General features: G+C 38.6%; 1 protein-coding gene and 1 pseudogene across 1 annotated transcript in view; one reads left to right on the plus strand and one right to left on the minus strand.

Annotated features, from left to right (window-relative positions):
* Nucleotides 1-19,877, plus strand: part of HEPH (hephaestin) — a 91,168-nt gene that overhangs the window by 65,280 nt on the left and 6,011 nt on the right. Inside the window, exons 16-18 of the mRNA XM_014465441.2 lie at nucleotides 15,621-15,727; nucleotides 16,779-17,004; nucleotides 19,449-19,588. Of these exons, the coding sequence (XP_014320927.1) occupies nucleotides 15,621-15,727; nucleotides 16,779-17,004; nucleotides 19,449-19,588 (473 nt within the window). The remainder of the gene's footprint in view (nucleotides 1-15,620; nucleotides 15,728-16,778; nucleotides 17,005-19,448; nucleotides 19,589-19,877) is intronic.
* On the minus strand, nucleotides 6,855-7,680 carry LOC102427579 (annotated as a pseudogene).

A 19,877-nucleotide genomic window follows, 5' to 3' on the forward strand; every position in this document is an offset into this window, starting at 1 on the left:
TATTTTGATGTAGTCCCATTTGTTTATTTTCTCCTTAGTTTCCAATGGCCTAGGAGCTGTATCGGTGAAGAAGTTGCTTCGGCATATGTCTGATATTTTGTTGCCTTTGGATTCCTATAGAATTTTTATGGTTTCCCATCTTACATTTAAGTCCTCTATCCATTTTGAGTTTATTTTTGTGTATGGTGTAAGTTGGTGGTCTAGTTTCATTTTTTGGCATGTATCTGTCCAATTTTCCCAACACCATTTATTGAAGAGACTGTCTTGACTCCATTGTATGTTCTTGCCTCCTTTGTCAAATATTAATTGAGCATATTGGTTCGGGTCAATTTCTGGGCTCTCTATTCTATTCCATTGATCTATATGTCTGTTCTTGTGCCAGTACCAGGCAGTTTTGAGAACGGTGGCTTTGTAATACAGCTTGATATCAGGTATTGAGATCCCACCTACTTTGTTCTTCTTTCTCAGGATCGCTGCAGCTATTCTGGGTCTTTTTTATTTCAGATGAATTTTTGGAGAGTTCATTCTAAGTCTGTGAAATATGCTGTTGGTATTATAATGGGAAGTGCGTTGAATTTAAAGATTGCTTTGGGTAGTATGGATATTTTAATGATGTTGCTTCTACCAATCCATGAACATGGTATGTTCTTCCATTTGTTTATGTCTTCCTATATCTCTTTTTTCAACGTCCTGTAGTTTTCTGAGTAGAGGTCTTTTACCTCCTTAGTTAAGTTTATTCCTAGGTATCTTAATTTTTTTGGTGTGATGGCAAATGGGATGCTTTTTTAGTCTCTCTTTCTGTAAGTTCACTATTGGTGTATAGAAATGCCATAGATTTCTTGGCATTGATTTTGTATCCTACTACATTGCCGAATTCATTTATTAAGTTTAATAATTTTTTGATGGAGTCTTTAGGGTTCTCTATGTACAGTATCATGTCATCTGCAAATAAGGACAGTTTTACTTCTTCTTTTCCAATTTGGATGCCTGTTATTTCTTCTTCTTGTCTAATCGCAATGGCTAATACTTCCAGTACTATGTCAAACAGGAGTGGTGAGAGTGGGCATCCCTGTCTTGTTCCTGTTCTTAGGGGAAATGATTTTAGTTTTTGCCCATTGAGTGTGATGTTGGTTGTGGCTTCTATTATGTTGAGGTATGATCCTTCTATTCCCACCTTGCTGAGAGTTTTTATCAGAAATGGGTGTTGGATTTTGTCAAATGCTTTTTCTGCATCAATTGATATGACTATGTGGTTTTTATCTCTCAATTTGTTTATGTGATGTATTACAATTATTGATTTGCTGATATTGTACCATCCTTGCATCCCTGGGATAAATCCTCCTTGCTCATGGTGTATGATCTTTCTGATGTACTGCTGGATCCGATTTGCTAAGATTTTGTTGAGGATTTTGGCATCTATGTTCATGAGGGATATTGGCCTGTAATTCTCTTTCATTGTGTTGTCTTTGTCTGGTTTTGGTATTAAGGTAATGGTGGCTTCATAGAATGAGCTTGGAAGTATTCTTTCCTCGTGAATTTTTTGGAATAGTCTGAGGAGGATAGGTTTTATTTCTTCTTGAATGTTTGGTAAAACTCCCCTGTGAAGCCGTCTGGTCCTGGGCTTTTGTTTGCTGGAAGCTTTTTGATGATTGCTTCAATTTCTTCCATAGTTATTGGCCTATTGAGATTTTTAGATTCTTCCTCATTAAGTTTTCAAAGGTTGTATTTTTCTAGGAATATGTCCATTTCCTCCAGGTTGTCTAGTTTGTTGGAGTAGAGTTGTTCATAGTATTTTTTAACAATCCTTTGTATTTCTGTGGGGTCTGTTGTTATTTCTCCTCTTTCATTTCTGATTTTGTTTATGTGAGTCCTCTTTTTTTGTTTGTTGGTGAGCCTGGCTAGAGGTTCATCAATCTTGTTTATCCTTTCAAAGAATCAGCTCTTGGTTTTGTTGATCGTTTGTACTGTTTTTTTGGTCTCTATGTTGTTTATCTCTGCTCTGATCTTTATTGTTTCCTTCCTTCTCCTTACACTGGGCTTTTCTTGTTGCTCTCTTTCTAACTCTTTGAGTTGTAGAGTTATGTAATTTATTATCATTGTTTCTTGTTTTTTGTAGTAGGCTTGTAGAGGTATGAACTTCCCTCTCAAGACTGCTTTCGTTGTATCCCATAGGTTTTGGATTGTTGTGTTTTCATTGTCATTTGTTGCCATGATGTTTTTTATTTCTTCTTTGATCTCTCTGGTAACCCAGTCATTGTTTAATAGCATGCAATTTAGTCTCCATGTGTTTGATTTTTTTGGATTGTTTTTATTGTAGTTGATCTCCAGTTTTATGCCATTGTGGTCTGAGAAGATGCTTGATATGATTTCTATCTTCTTGAATTTGAAGAGACTTTGCCTGTGACCCAATATATGGTCTATCTTTGAAAATGGTCCATGTGCACTTGAGAAGAATGTATATTCTGTGGCTTTGGGGTGAAATGTTCTGAAGGTGTCAATTAATTCCATCTGATCTAGTGAGTCATTTAGGATTGATGTTCCTTTGCTGATTTTTTGTTTAGAGGATTTGTGCATTCGTGATAGTGGGTTATTAAAGTACCCTACTATGATTGTATTGCTGTTAATCTCTCCCTTGATCTCCTCCAGAAGTTTTCTTATGTATTTGGGTGCTCCTATATTGGGTGTGTATATGTTTACCAAAGTTATTTCTTCTTGTTGGATTGCTCCCTTTAGTATTATGAAGTGGCCTTCCTTGTCTGTTTTTATGTCCTTCACTTTGAGATCTAATTTGTCAGATATAAGTATTGCTACCCCAGCTTCTTTTTTCATTTCCATTCACCTGAAAAACCTTTTTCTATCCCTTCACCATCAGTCTGTGTGTGTCTTTTTTTCTGAGGTTGGTTTCCTTTAGGCAGCAGATATATGGGTCATGTTTTCTTATCCACTCAGTTACCCAATGTCTTTTGATTGGGGCATTTAATCCATTTACATTTAAAGTTATTATTGATAGATACTTGTTTGTCGCCATTTTTATTCTTTACCACTGTATTCCTTCTTTGTTTCCTATTTTTTCTTTTTACAGCAGACCCTTTAGCATTTCTTGCATTGCTGGTTCGGTGGTAATAAACTCCCGAAGTCCTTTTTTGTCCGTGAAGCTCCTGATTTCACCCTCAATTTTGATTGATAGCCTTGCTGGGTACAGTATTCTTGGATTCAGACCCTTCCTTTGCATGACTTTGTATATTTCATTCTATTCCCTTCTTGCCTGATGTGTTTCTGTTGAGAAATCAGTCATTAGTCTGATGGGGGATCCTTTTAGGTAACTTTCTGTCTCTCTCTAGCCCCTTTTAAGATTCTTGCTTTGTCCTTGGTGTTTGCCAATTTAATTATAATGTGCCTTGGCATAGGTCTTTTAGGGTTAATTTTATTTGGGATTCTGTGAGCTTCTTGGATTTGTGTGAGTTTTTTCTTCCCTATATCAGGGAAGTTTTCTGTCATTATTTTTTTAAATAGGTTTTCTATTCCTTGCTCAGTTTCCTCTCCTTCTGGCAACCCTATTATGCGGATGTTGTTTCGTTTCGTGTTGTCCCAGAGTTCTCTTAGGCTCTCCTCCTGCTTTTTATCTATTTTTTTCTTGAAGCTGCTCTGCTTGGGTATTTTTTCCTACCTTGTCTTCGAGCTCACTGATGCAGTCCTCTGCTTCTTCTAGTCTACTGTTGATGCTTTCTATTGAGTTCTTTATAGCAGTGATGTCATTTTTCATTTCTTCTTGGTTCTTCTTCATTTCCTCTTGGTTCTTACACATATTGTTGAATTTGTCTTCTATTCTTTTCATCCGCCTTATGACCATTTCTCTGAATTCTTTCTCTGACAGGTTGCTTGCCTCCGTCGCCTCCATTTCGTTTACTTCCTTTTCTGGTGATGCCTGTTTTTCTTTCATATGCTGGCTGGTTCTTTGTCTCCTCATGATCTCTCTTCTCCAGGTGTTTGGTTATGTAGTTCTCTCTCTGCTGCGTTGATTTAAAGGCACAAAATACAACACAACAAGGCACAACGTACAAGGCACTGAACACAAATGTATTCACGATACTAATAACCCCAAATAAAGGTGGCCATCTGAGCAAAGAGAATTAGGAGATAAGGAAGAAAGAAGAGAAAAGAGAAAAAGAAAAAAAAGAGTGCAAAAATGAAATTGGGAAAAGGGAAAAAAAGTAAGAGAGAGAATGAAATAGAAGAGGGGAAGAGACTATTTGTATGGGGAGAAAACTCCAATAGAACCGCCACTAATCCCAACAAATTCCAGCAACAGATCCTTGGAGATGAATGCAAACTACAAATAACCACTATCAAGCGAGGTGTGGGAAAACAGAAGCACAAAAATAACCAGAAAGAAAAAAAAAAAGAAAAATAAAAAGAAGAACAATCTCACAAACAAGCATAAAAAAAAACAATATACTCAACAATCAAGCAAACAACAAAAGACAGAGAGAAAAAAATTTGGATAGTGAAGAAAGATAAGAGAGAGGTGTATATGGATTTAGAGCAGGGGATTGGAAATTAGATATATAAGTAGGGTGAAATTTTGACAGGGGGTAAAAAGAAGGAATAGGGAAAATCTAAAGCAGGAATAGGATAAGAGAAACAGGACAGCAAAAGGGGAAAAGTGAGGAAGAGAGTTTTGGCATAAAGGTAAAGTTGAGGTAGAGAAAAATGATGCTAAAGGAACGATGAAAATAGAATGTAGAACACTAATCCCAAAATAAAATAAAGAGAAAATAAAATGACACTTAAAAAATGGTAAAATGGTAGTAGTAATAATACTGGTTAAAAATAAAAATGTAGTAATTAAAAAGGTAAAATCAGGTGATGAAAAAAATTAGTTTCTTAATTAAAAGGTGAAAAAAGAATAAAAAATAAATAAAAATGTGCAGTAGTGAAGGTCCTTCAGTTCCTCTACTCTTCTGTTTGGGATGCCTTAGTCCTGTCAGGTATGCAGGAGAGTGTTGAAGTTCCCTGCAATACACAGTTCCTCCATGTTGTAAACCACAGTCCTGATTTTAAAGCAGGCAGTATTTGTTTCCTAGACTGCCTTTATGTGTGTTTACAGAAGAGTCAGTTTGTGGTTCAGCCCCTGGGTGGCAGTGTTTCTGGATTGACCTCCAAGGCTATAAGTCCTCTCTAGCAGGTATTTAGGTTCTGTTTTCTCTATCGCACTTAATACTGGTTTGGGAGAGTTGACTACCCCAGAACTGGTTCTTTGATCGTTACTCCCTGTTCTGATTCCCAGGTTCCACAAAAACAGCTTTTCCCCTGCAGTCTCTGTGAGTGACCCCAATTGGGCGATCCTATGTATTGGGTTTAATAATCAAACACAAAGATTTAAGGGGGAGAGAGAGAGGGGAAAAAAGAGCCTGAGAAGGTGGCAACCCTCCACCATCCAGCTCTGTGCACAGTGAAGGTCAGGAATTGTTATTTTTCCTTTAATTTTTTTTTACTGTTTCACTTCATTACTGCTGTGTATGTGCTCCATGTGATTGACGTAGGTGCTTATGTAGGTGGGTTCCGAAAATTGCGTTATGTCGTGCCGTAGAAATAGATCTCCGATGTAACCCGAGGACCTACTGTAAACTGTTTTACCCCATTATATGTTCTTCCTTTCTTTGTCATATATTAAGTAACTATATAGGTGTGGGTTTGTTTCTAGGGTCTTTATCTTCCTCCCTTGATCTATGTAACTATTTTATGCCAGTACTATGCTGTTCTGGTTACCATTGCCTGGTAGTATAGTTTGATATGAGGCAGTGTGATACCTCCAACTTTGTTTTCTTTCTTAATATAGTTGTACCTCTTCAGGGTCTTTTGTGGATCCATATAAATTTTTGGATCATTTGTTCTGGTTTTGTGAAAAAATGTCATCGGTATTTTTATAGATATTATGTTGAATCAATAGATTGCTTTGGATACAATGACCATTTTAATTATGGTAATTCTTCTTTACACAAGTACAGTAAAAGCTTACGTTTATTGAATCTTTCTGAACTTCTTTCTTCCGTATCTTATAATTTCTTTTTTTTAATATATTTTATTGCCCTAACCGGTTTGACTCAGTGGATAGGGTGTTGGCCTGCGGACTGAAGGGTCCCAGGTTCGATTCTGGTCAAGGGCATGTACCTTGGTTATGGGCACATCCCCAGTGCAGGAGGCAGCTGATCGATGTTTCTCTCTCATCGATGTTTCTAACTCTCTATCCCTCTCCCTTCCTCTCTGTAAAAAATCAATAAAATATATTTTTTTAAAAAGAGTTCTGTATCAGCAGAATTTAAATAGAAATAGTGACAGCTTTGTAAGTATAAATTATATACATCAAAGTCAAATAATTGTTTTTTTAATATGGAAACTATACGATGAAATAAATGGCAAAAGGACATTCCAGGAATACTGTTACTGTGGGCTATCAGTTACTTTAGGACTAAACAAAGATTCTGTGTATTCAGACTCCTTTTGCTGTTTCATATTTACCTATACTCTGAATCAAGGTACTTGACCGAAAATTCTGATTTAGGAAAGCATTTAGTTTTATAGTAAAAGTTTCCATCTCCAGTTACCACCTTCAAAGGAGTTCACATTACAGTGCTGATATAATCTGCTGGTTTCCTTTGAACAGCATGAAAAAATTATGGCAACCCTATGGAAAGTCAAACAGGCACCAATAAATGGAACAATATGCACAGTTCAGTAAAGTACAATGTTTCGTTTTCCCCACAAAAAAAATAATCAATGAAACAAAACATATACAGTTGACTTGGTCTCAGGAATCACACATGTGGGATTCCATTATTATTTGTGAAGCACCCTCAGTCACTCACAGGGATTTTGTAGGCCACCATGCTGTTTACTTTGTGGATTGTAGTCATGAAGGAATGCAGGCAGACTTGCTCAAAATTGGCAATGAACTGTGGTCTGGACTCTTCCCAGTTTTCAGGTACAACCAAATTTTTGTATAAATCAGCAGATCAATGAAGAGAAAACTTCCAGCAGGGCCAGGAATGTCACCATAGCTGTGATGTCTAATCACCGAGGCCATGGCCGGCAAACTGCGGCTCGCTAGCCACATGCGGCTCTTTGGCCCCTTGAGTGTGGCTCTTCCTAAGCCTTAGGAGTACCCTAATTAAGTTAATAACAATGTACCTGCCTATATAGTTTAAGTTTAAAAAATTTGGCTCTCAAAAAAAATTTCAATCGTACTGTTGATATTTGGCTCTGTTGACTAATGAGTTTGCCGACCACTGATGAGCGGATCTCATCTTGGATGGCTTTCTGAGACTTTTCTCTGGGTGCACTGTCATCTCTGGCCATCTTGTCACACTCAGCGTCAGATTTCCACCTTTCAAAGACCTCCCCATTTTCAATATTCAAGATGACCACCACCAGCTTCTGCACTCAGCACTTGTACAACCAATCTTTCAGTTGTTCCACCATATTCTTTAGGTATTTCATGATCTTGGGATCAGTGGTTACAAGTAAGGTAAGTCCATATTTCTGCACTCAAGTAAAGGTTTCAGACAGATAAATGCCATGCTGATACAATATGCTATTGATGCCAAATGAGAAGAATTTGGCCTTGATGTCTGTGTTCCCATGCAGGGTGATGCCCTGCTCCCTGCACAACTGCCACACCATGGCCAGGCCCGCAGCTGGCACATGCCCACCACACCGGAGACCACACCTGGCATCCACGGGCTGATAGCTGTCTCCCGCCACTTGGTTCTGATCTTTTGTCTTTTTTATACTCTATTTCACTTATTATTGCTCTAATATTTATTACTCCCTTCTTTCTAGTCACCTGGTCTTTGTTTGTTGTTCTTTTTCTAGTTCCTTTGGATGTTAGGTTAGATTGTTTTTGAGATTTTTCTTGTTTCTTGAGGTATTGCTGTGAATTTTCCTTTTAGAACTACTTTCTGTGTCCCGTAGATTTGGGGTTATTGTGTTTTAATTTGTGTCAAGGTGTGTTGATTTCCTCCTTGATCTAATTGTTAACCCATGCATTGTTATGTAACATGTTATTTAGCCTCCATGTGTTTGTGTGGTTTTCAGTTTTTTCTTTTATGTCTAATTTCATACCATTGTGGTAAGAGAAGATGCTTGGTATAATTTCAGTCTTCTTAAATTTATTGAGACTTGTTTGTGTTCTAACATGTGGTCTGTCCTAGAGAATGTTTCCCATGTGCATTTGAAAAGAATGTATTTCTACTGCTTTGGGGTGAATTGCTCTGAAACCATAAATTAAATACATCTGGTCTAGTGTGTATTTTAAGACTGCTAGTTCCTGTTGATTTTCTGACTAGAAGATTTATCCATTTATATCAATGGGGTGTTAAAGTACCCAACCAACAGTGTACTATGTTGGATCTCTTCCTTTTGTCCATCAATATTTGCTTCATATATTTACTTGCTCCCATGTTGTGAGCATAAATGTTTACAAGAGTTATATCCTGTTGTTAACTTGATCTCCTTATCATTATGTAATATCCTTCTTTGTTTCTTATTATAGCCTTTGTTAAAAATATATCTTGTGTGATCTAAGTATTTCTATCCCAGGGTGTTATTTTTCATTTAAATGAAATAATTTTAGTTTGTGTATGTCTTTCAAACTGGTGTGGGCATTTTATAGATCAGTGATGGCTAACCTTTTGAGCTTGGTGTGTCAGCATTTTGAAAAACCCTAACTTAACTCTGATGCCGTGTCACATATAGAAATTTTTTGATATTTGCAACCATAGTAAAACAAAGACTTATATTTTTGATATTTATTTTATATATTTAAATGACATTTAACAAAGAAAAATCAACCAAAAAAATGAGTTCGCGTGTCACCTCTGACACGCGTGTCATAGGTTCGCCATCAATGCTATAGATCATACATAGGTCCTGTATTTTTTATCTATTTAACTACTCTCTGTCTTTTGATTGGAGCATCTAATCTATTTATATTTAAAGTGATTATTGATAGGTACATAGTTCTTGCCATTTTATTCTTTATATAATTATGTTACTTTTCTTTTTCTGTCTTCTTCCTAAAGAAAGCCTGTTAACATACTGGTTTGGTGATAATGAACTCCTTTAGCTTTTTGTTGAATGGAAGCTCTTTATTTTTCCTCCAAGGTTAAATGATAGCCATGTTGTTTAGAATAGTCTGCATTGTAGGTACTTCCTTTATATCACTTCAAATATTTCATGCCAATCCCTTCTGGCATGGAATCCCTAAAATGTTTCTGTTGAGAAGTCAGCTGACAGACTTACGGGGACTCCCTTGTAGGTAACTAATTGTGTTTCTCTTGCTGCTTTTAAGATTCTCTCTTTGTCTTTAATTTTTAACATTGTAATTATGATGTGCCTTGTTGTGAGGTCCTTTAGGTTCATCATGTTTAGGACTCTGCATTCCTGGACTTATGTGTCTTTTTCTTTCACCATGCTACAGAAGTTTTCAGTCATTTCTTCAAATAGCTTCTTGATTCCTTGCTTTCTCTATTCTCATTCTGGTACCTTTATGATGTGGACATTGTTATGCTTCATGTCCTCAAATTCTCTTAAACTATCTTTATATTTTTTAATTCTTTTTTATGCTCTAATTGGATGTTTTCTGCTATCTTGTCTTCCAAATCATTGGTTCAATCCTCTGTTCCATCTAACTTAACTGTTTATTCATTCTATTGTATTCTTCATTTCAGATATTGTATTCTTCATTTCTAACTGGTTCTTTTTTATGGTTTTGGTCCTTTTTTATACTGTTGAAGTTCTCACTTAACTTCTTGAAGTTCTCCCTAAGTTCCTTGCGCATCCTTATAACCATTTTTTTAAAATTCTATATCTGGTAAATTGCCTACCTTCATTTTATTTAGCTCTTTTACTGGATTTTTCTGATGTTCTTTCATTTGGGGCATGTTATTTTTCTCCCAATTTGGCTCTCTTTTTGTGTTTGTTTCTAAGTATAGGTCAAGCATGTTAAACTCACGGCCGGCCATGAGTTTGACATGCTTGTATTAGGTATATCTGCTATGTTTCCCAGCATTAGTAGGGTGGCCCTATATAGTAGGTGTCTTGTGGGACCCAGTGGTGTACTCTATTTGATCACCTCAGGTTAGTCCTCCAGGAATGTCCCTTATGCAGATTATGTGAGCCCTTCTTTTGTAATTGTCTTGATTGTTATTTGGCTTGTTTCAGTGTGGGATCAATCCTCAGGTTGTCTGACTGTGAGGATAGACTCCAACCACAGAGTACATGCTGCTGTGCAGGTAGTGACCAAGAAAAGTGGAGTTTGCCTCAGTAGTGTCTGGTGCCAGCTGACATCCCCCTTTGCATATTCTACTTGTGAGGTTAATTGGGTCCTGGTTTGATGTCTGATGCTCACCACTGGATATGCTGTTTCTGGGGTTTCTTGGGAGGAACTCTGGTGCAGGTCAATGTCAGAAGCTGTCTGTGATTGACCCTGAGCAACTTGTTTGGAGCTACAAAATGACCCACAGTTTGTGAGTTCCTCTGCTGGACCTGTGTGTGCATGGGGAGGATCAAGCTGTGCACCAAGACTGGCAAACACCAGCACCAAGCCCAGGGGGCAGGTTAGCAAAAGGCCCAAAGCACCCTAAGATCTGCTTTTGCCTGCCTCTGCCTGTTGGCTGCTTGTTATACTCAGTCACTGAAAGTGCTGCTGTCAGTATTTGAGTTACCTGAGGTAGTTTCTCAATGATTCACCAGTAGGGATGAGTGGTATTCACCAGATTAATACAGGTTTAAATTCAGTGCCATTTCTGGGTCTGAGGCCACTCAGCAAAAGTCCTAGGATAAAGCAAGGTTATCTGCCACCCTCTTGGTGCCTGAAGATCTTTGTGGTAGGGCTAGGTTTCAGGGAGTCATCAGGGTGAGTCCAGCAGAGTCTTTGTTTTTGTTTTTGTTTTTTAGCCCAAACCAGTGAAGATTTGGTTGTGTGAAGGGAGGGCACTGCACCGTCAGTGTGTGAGGGAAATATGGCCCCCATCCTGAGTCATACAACTTAGTCTATCCCTGATTCTCCCTGTACCTCCCAGAAAGCTCTAGCTCAGCAGTTCAGTGTTGGCAGGAATCAGGATGGTGGGGTTAGTGGATCTCCCCTGAGAGGCAGGCATTAAGCAGACTCATGGGAAGGTGGGGGAAATGACCTCCACTCCAGAGCCACACAACTCAGTCATGGTAACTCCTGAGTCTGCATGGACCTCTATACTCCAGGTCCAGGTGGCTGAATCCTCCACAGGGCATGAGCTCTGCAGGGTGGTGTGATGAGGATTCTGGAGTGTGGGGCTATTGCATTCCCCCAGGCTGATACAGTAAGGAGAGAGTGCCCCACCCAGGAAATGCGGCATCTGAGGTGTGGGAGAGGAACTCAGCACAGGGATCCTGATGGCTGTCCCTTCAGCTCTCTTCCTGGAACTGCAAATCACAGTATCTCCTCAGAAAACTCTATTCTGCTCCACACTCCCTCCTCCGGAGCCCAAGGTGAGTGTCTGTGAACGATATATTGTGTCGTTCCTTGAATCTTCCCTGTAAGAGGGCTCCTGGGTCTCTAGCAGACTCCCATCTCTCCTTGGTGGAAAGATTCCCTGCTGATTTTTACAGCCAGATATTATGGAGGTGCCTCTTCCCAGCTCTGTTGTTCTGGGCTGAAAATTCTGGCATGGGGCTGAGACCTCACTTTCCTTAGGGATAACCTTTACAGCTGAGATATCTCTCTGGAATCCAAGCTGCCACCTCTGCCAGTGCACCAGTCATTTTTACTTCTCTATCCTTCCTACCAGTCTCTATGAGGCTTATTCTATAAATACTTGCTTATAAGACTCTGTTCAGTTAGTCTTCAGTTGGTTATTCAGGTTGATTGTTCTATATTTTACTTGTAATTTAAGTTGGTCCTGGAAAAAGGGGAGTGTAACATCCACCTAATCCACTACCATCTCGGATTCTCTCCCTATATTTTTCATTTCTGACTGGTTCTTTTTTTATATATATATATATATATATATATATATATATATATATATATATATAATTTCAGAGAGAGGAAGGGAAAGAGAGATAGAAATATCATGATGAGAGAGAATCATTGATCAACTGACTTCTCCATTCCCCCCACTGTGGATCAAGTCTGCAACCCGGGCATGTGCCTTGATAGGAAATCAGACCATGACCTCCTGGTTCATGGATCGATGCTCAACCACTGAGCTATACCAGCTGGGCCTGAATGGTTCATTTTTTACTTCTTGTCCCATTTTTATTCTTACTATCACCTTATTTATCACTATGTTCATTCTTTCCCTGAGTTTTTGGAGCATTCATATAACCATTGTTTTTAACTCTGTATTTGGTAGATTGCTTGCCCCCATTTTATTTTATTTACTTATTTTTCTGGGGATTTCTCCTATTATTTCATTTTGGTCATGTTTCTTTGTCTCCCAATGTTTGGTGTCTCTATTTGTTTCTGTATAATGGATATATCTGCCATCTCCTGGTCTTGGTAGGGTGGCCCAATGTAGTAGATGTCCTGCTGACTCAATGGCACAAGTCTCCCTGATTATCTGAGTTAGGTGCTCCAGGAAGGTCCCTTGTGTTATTCATATGAGACCTCTTATTGTAGTTGAGTCTTGATTGCTCTTGACCCATCCATGTGTCAGGTTGAACCTCAGACTAGTTGACTATAAGGATTGACCCCAACCATAGAATAAAAGCTACTCTGCAGGGGCTGGTCCCATGAAGTGAATTCACCCTAGCAGTTTCTGTTCCCTGTTGAGATCTTCCTTTAAGTGTTCCACTTGTGTAGCTAATTGAGTCATTCTCTGATGTGGTCTGAATGCGGCCACTTGGTATGTTGGTTCTGGGGCCTTTTGGGCAGGACTCTGGCGTAGTTCAATATTAGATTGCTCCTGTGACAGGCCTTGTTAAGATACAAAGTGATCCACAGTGTGTGTGTTTTTTTCCTTCTGGGCCTGAGTACATATGGGAAAGGCTGTGTTGTGTACCAAAACCAGCTTCCACCAGCCCCAAGCTTGGGGGAAGGTCAGCAAAAGGCCCAACGCACACTGAGATTTATCTCTGTTAGCTGGCTGTCTGTTAGGCTCAGTCACTGAAAGATCCTCTGGTATTTACTAGATTAATACAGATTCAAACTGGGCACCAATGCTGGATTTGAGGCCACCCAGCAAATGTCTCAGGGTATACCAAGGTCAGTCATCACTCATTTGTAGTCTGTGGAACTTTATTTTATGGCAGGATCTCAGGGAGTCATCAGGGTGAAGTCAGTAGTTTCCTTGGGCTAAAACAGATTAAGATTTGGCCCTGTGGATGGATGAATCTGCATAGGATCAGTGGCACTGGTCAGGGCATGTGGGAGAAAAATAGACCTTTTGAAAAGATTTCCAAGAAAGTTTGCACCATGGGCCCTGGCTGGTGATAGACAGCAGACTCCTCATGGCATGAGCTTGGCAAGGTGGGGCCATAGGCAGTTGGGAGGATGGGGCTAGTGCATTCCCCTAGGCTGGCATGGCATGGAGGGGAGTGCTCAACCCAGATAGCACCTGTGTGGGGTGTGGGAGAGGTCAGCACAAAGACAATGGCGGCTGTCCTTATAGTCCTCTTCTTGAAGACACACAATTCAATCTCTCCCTGTATGACTCCAGTCCTCTCTGAGCTACCACCCCTTCGCTGGTGTCCAGGGTGCATACTTGCAAATGCAATATTGTGTTCTGGCCCTTTATGAGTTTACCTGGGTTCTTAGAAGATTCCTGTCTCCCCTGGCAGATGGAATCTCCTCTGATTTTCACAGGCAGATGTAATGTGGGCTCTTCTTCCTGTCTCTGGTGCTCTGGGCTGGAGAACCTATGGTGGGGTTGAGACTCCTCACTCCTCAGGGGAACCTCTGCAGCTAAGATATCCCTCCTGATTCTCAACTGGCACATGTGGGTAAAGGGCTAGCCTTTTTCATGTCTCTGCCATTTCTACCAGTCTCAATGTGGCCTCTTCTATAAATCCTTGGTTATAAGACTTCTCGGCTTTCCTTTTCCACAGTAGGTTCCCACTTGGTGCCTAGCTTTGCCAGAGTAGGGTTATATATAAGATACTTCCTATATTTTACTCTATGTACATTTTTATTTTTTTTTCTCCACTAAGTTGTTATAAGTTCTTTATTGTATTCCAGAACACTCTCAGAGCAATTTTTGTGTGTATATAGTTTATTTCCTGTTTTGTTGCTATTTGGGGGTGGGGAAGACGAGCATTAGAACCTGATAGTTTTCCATCTTGCTGATGTCACTCCAGTAGTTTTCCATTTGTATCAAAATCTCAGAATTGGAAAATCTATAGAAACATAAAGTAGATTAGTAGTTGCTAAGGGTCTGGGGAGGAGATAGATTAAGGAATGATAGCTCAGGAGTATAGGGTTATTTTTTTGTGACAGTGAATTTTTTAACATTGATTGTGGTGATGGTTACAAAATTCTGTGAATATAAAGACCAGTGAATAGTGTACTTTAATGGTTGAATTTCATGGCATGCAAATTATATCTTGGTAAATCTATAATAATAAAAGTGTAATATGCTAATTAGACTGTACAGCTGAATGACCTTCTGGACCTAGCAGGGGCTGCGAGGGCTGAGGCAGCCTCCCTGGCTGTGAGGGTAGAGTCCTTTGGATGAATTTCATGCACTGGGCCTCTAGTCTGTTATAAAATGTAATATGGCATCAGTCAGAGGGGAAGACTTGGATGCAGAGAAACATATTGGGAGGTTTTCTAGTAGTCCAGTTGAAAAAACAAGGGCCTACATTAGGGTATGGATATTAGGAATTAGAGAGAGGAGGTTATGGCTATAAAATATATTGTAGAGGTACAATTGATAGAATTTATCATTTGTTTGGATGATTTGTGCATGAAGGTAGGGATACAAATAAGACTAAAGTTTTGAATCTGGGTAGCTAGGATGGTTTTAGTATCTTTTCTAGACACTGGGAGCACAGAATGACTAACAGCATTTTTTCAAAAGAAGGAGGTGAGTTCATAGCAATTTTAATTTTTCATGTACTGTCAGGATAATCTTCAAAAATGCCCAGGAACCTAATTGAAAATGTCAGATTGAAGCTTAATGGCAAGAGAAGTCTGACTAAGTATTTAAAAATCATGAATACATAGATAATAATTGATATCAGAAAGGCAAATAAGAATTTCCATGGAGAGACTATGAAAATGTAGAAGAGGACTGGAGACAGAGCCTTGGGTAGACAGCTCCTTATAGAAGGCAGCAGCAAGAAAAGAACAAAACAGAGCCAAAGAAGAGAGGATATTATAAGCAGAGAGAACAGTAACAGAGCTGCTTTAACAGAGGATTGAACCTAGACCTTTAAGGAAAGGATAAGTAGAAGAGAGGTTGAGGTTGTTCCATGATGTAGAAGAGCAAAATCACACAAAATAAAATGGAGGCTGGTATAAAAATGACAAAGAATAATCTTAAAGGTTTTGGGACTTACCCACCTTAGCCACTTAGGAAAACTAGGGAGTTGTGAGAAATTTCTGACCTGGTCCAACTAGAGGTCCATATTACCTTTCCTAGGTGAGGTTCTCACTTACAAATGGAACATCCCAGAAAGATCCGGCCCAGGACCCAATGATTCTGCTTGTGTTTCCTGGATTTATTATTCTGCAGTAGATCCCATCAAGGTAAATACAATGTTGGCTTCCTGAAGGTGAGTCTCACAAATGGACAAACTGACTGGCAAAAAGAAGCTATGAATGGGTGTAATAAAAAGCCCATCACTGAAATACTAAGGTCTTGGGTTTGGGGAAAAAATTCCTTAAATGCTTGGCTTATTTTAATAAGAGAAGAAATTAAGGAAATAGATAACATCACATGTTTGCTGTGAGCATTTTCTTTCTTGATTCTTCTTCTTGGATTTTATAAGCTCTGATTTAAAAAGCCTAGGATTGCTTGTCAAAAGAGTGGGGCTATAGCCTCAAATTTTTTTTAATCCTGCCTTTGGAGTGACTTTAGATAAGTCATTCTGCTTCTGTGTTCTTATCTGGAAAATGGGTTTATGAATCTAGCCACCAATCTACAACCAGATATCAGCAATCATTTATTGAGAGACTACTACATTTTTAACATTTTACTTGGTGCTTTAAATGATATAAATGTAAGATAGAGTTTCCATATTCAAAGAGTATTACCTATTTTGGGAGACAGATGACTATAAACTATAATGATATATATCTTTATATATATATATATATTTAAAACCATGTAACAGTTATATGTGGGTTCACCAGACAGTGATTACTTCTGCTTGGAGGTGGGGATGAATGAGAGGGAAGCTGGAGAAGGCTTCACAATGAATGGAAGTTGCATATACTTTGAGTCTTGACAGATAAATAAGAATTTGCCATATGACAAGCGATATGGCAGAGGGGAGGGCATTTCAGAAAGAAGAGACAGTATGAGAAAAAGCACTGGGTTTTGAAAGTTCTGGTGGGTTTACAGATCATTGAATAGTCTAGCCTAGCTAAAACAAACCTTATATAGCACACCTTACCTGTGTCCTAAGATATTTATGAGGATAAATTCAGATAACATATTGAAGATGATTATAAATGTAAAACATTATGATGAATTTCTGAGGGCAGAGTGGGCTTGAATGTCAGCTTGGCTTTCTGTACAGCACTGCCACTCAGGAACAATCTCATATCTTTCACTCTCTTTTCCTCCAATTTTCAGGACATGTACAGTGGCTTGGTGGGGCCCTTGGTCATCTGCAGAAAGGGCATCCTGGAATCCCATGGATTACGAAATGACATGGACCGAGAATTTGCCTTATTATTCTTGATTTTTGATGAGAATCAGTCTTGGTATCTGGATGAGAATGTGGCAACCCATGGGGCCCAGGAGCCAGACCGTATTAACCTACAGGATGAAACTTTCTTGGAGAGTAATAAAATGCATGGTCTGTAGAAGTCCCCACTGATTATATAGGGGTATCTGATAGACCCATTACTATCCAAGGGTGCATAATTCTTTTAAAAAATGGGAAGGTAGAAAGGTGGAATAGAGACAAATGGAAAAAATGTCTCCTACTATTTTACATTTATATACACAAAGCAGATATGTAGTCTATATTAGATCAGGTCCCAAGAAAGCAGGAATGCTGACTCTGTAAAGTTTCTGTGGTGACATCAGCATATTTGAACATATTAAAGAAGGCAAGATGGACATTTATGAACTTCAATGTATTTGGTGAACTGGCTGCTGAGGGTTTCTCTGCTTCAAAATCCTGAATTTAGTTTCTCAATATCATCTTATTTATTTACTACTCTAGATCTGATATATGCTTTTATAATATAGACAGATGGAAGTTTATCTTTTAGTCTATTTTTAAAAACAAACTTCAATTTTCAGATTGAAGAATTGGTGGAGAGAGCCTAAGATAGTAACATACTTGGTTTATATTACAAGAAAGAGGTGGGTTTTTTATGCTTGAGTGGATTTTGGAGGGACATTGTGCATTCAAGCCCTCCATTGTTCTAGAAATATGTGTATCTCTTCAAAAACAATAGGAAATCTCAAACAAGAGGGAGAATTTAAGTGCAGTGAAATGTATTAAGTTATTTCTCACCATCCCTTCTAATGTAATATTCCTTTGACCTGAGCATAAGGTGTAGCTTTGTTAGTGACTCTAATGAAATTCAAAAGTAGTATTTCATTGTCACATGGATTCTAGTTATTTCTCCTTTGTGGATATATGAACAATTCACATTGGAACAGATGTTTCACAAACTACAAAGTGAACTTTATCTCCTGTCAAATCAAATAAATAAATTTCCCAGGACAAAAAGGGAGTAAGCACAGTTAGATCCTATTAGAACAGGAATTGGGCTAATGCCCATTTCCATCTGCTTCTTTATATGCTCATTCATCCAAAGTTTTCATATACAATCAATCTACCTATCTGTCCATCAGGTATTGGTTAAGAACTTTTTGAATGCTGGCATTGGAGATAAAGTTAAATAATATAGAGTTCTTAGGGGAAATAGATAATATTATTCCCTTCTCTTTCAGATTCATGAACTAATTCAGAAAGAGAGAGAGATGTTTGAGGTCAAATGTGAACTTATTGAAAAGGCTAATTGGAAAACCAAATTTGGTTCTTCAATTAAGTGGGCTTCCTAATACTCCTCCTGTAATATATAGGTTTTCTGTCCTGTCATTGACATATATGGCCAACATTAGCCATCTTCCTTTTCAGGGACAGAATCTTTTCCACAATGGAATAGTAAATCTGTTTGCACTCCTTTCTATGGTCAGACAGATTCAAGAGAGAGAAGATTCAGAAAAGGCTGAATTGAATATGTTTAGTGTTGTTTTTTTCTCAAATTCAGATTGGTGGGGATAATACCAAAGATGCATATAAATGTCCCTTCCATTATTTTCCATCTTGAGGTGTAGAGTGGAAATTACCTTCCTTCTCTGAGAACATGAGAAGTTGAGGAATGCATCTTGGGCATAATCCTGGCAATGTTCATTAACATGACAATGAGTAGTTTATTGTCTTTAGAGTATAGATGTAGCCTAGGAGGAGGCAGATGATGAAGCCCATTCATTGATATCATTATTAATTTAAAAAATGTGATGTCTTTTAAAAATATTTATTGTAAGCTAATGTGTCTGCTGGGTGTTCTGGAGAGTATAAAGGAACAATAGTACTATATTATTATCATTTCCTGCTTACTAGGAACTTAGAATCTAGTTGGGGATACAATCTTCCACAAATTAAAGATAAGTAAATATAGAGGCAATTTCTGGTGTGTTCCAAAAGGCAAAACAGACAGTACTGGAGAAGTTCAGAGGTAGAAGGGGTGCAGAAAATGAGAGGTACCAAAAGGAGCTAATCAAAGAAGTGTTGTGGAGAAGGTGAAGGTTTGATTGGGATTTGAACAGATAGATAGAAGGAGGCAGGATTTAGGGGAGGGAAGTTCCAAAACATGAGAAGGGACACAAAGAATATGCATATTGGGACATATGGGGGATGGTGAATAAATTACCCTACAAGAAATAAGTGTGTTGGATAATGGGAGATGAGTCTGGAAAAATGTTTTGAGGCCATATTTTGAATGACCATGTTGGTTGAGTTAAGAAGCCATGGGCTTGATCTTTTGGGCAGGAGGGAGGTTTTAAAGTATTTTAAACAACAGAATAGCATGGTCATATTAGTTATTTAGAAGTCCACTCTTATAACACCAATGTGGAAGATAAACTTGAGGGGAACAAATGAAATAAGATGAGAGTAGTTAAGAGGCTATTGCTATCAACAGAGAAAATAGGGACTAGCCCTAGGGCGGTGGCAATGGAAAGTCAAAATGAGAGATATAAGGACTTTGTATTCTTTTACAGCCATTAATGGAAAGCTCTATGCCAACCTCAAAGGTCTTACCATGTACAAAGGAGAACGAGTGGCCTGGTACATGCTAGCCATGGGCCAAGATATTGACCTGCACACTGTCCACTTCCATGCAGAGAGCTTCCTCTATCGGGTGAGCTAGAAAGAGGGCTGAGTCCCTCAAGGGTGATTAATGGAGTGCCTTAAGAGCCATTGAGGAAGAAGGGAATAGCAAAGAACAAAATAATCAGTTAAAAGAGGATAAGTCTTATACATGGAACATTGGGCTGGAAATTCTACTTTGACTCATATATCCTAGCATCGCTTCTGTCTACACCTTAGCTTTCCACTCTGGTATAGAAGAAACAGTTGTTCATTTATGGAGTAGGGGGATTGAAGGAATAAATGTAATTGGTTCTCAGTCAAGGACTCCAGACACAATG

Source organism: Myotis lucifugus, unplaced genomic scaffold, assembly GCF_000147115.1.
Source record: "Myotis lucifugus unplaced genomic scaffold, Myoluc2.0 scaffold_4, whole genome shotgun sequence".
Classification (NCBI taxonomy): Eukaryota; Metazoa; Chordata; class Mammalia; order Chiroptera; family Vespertilionidae; genus Myotis; species Myotis lucifugus.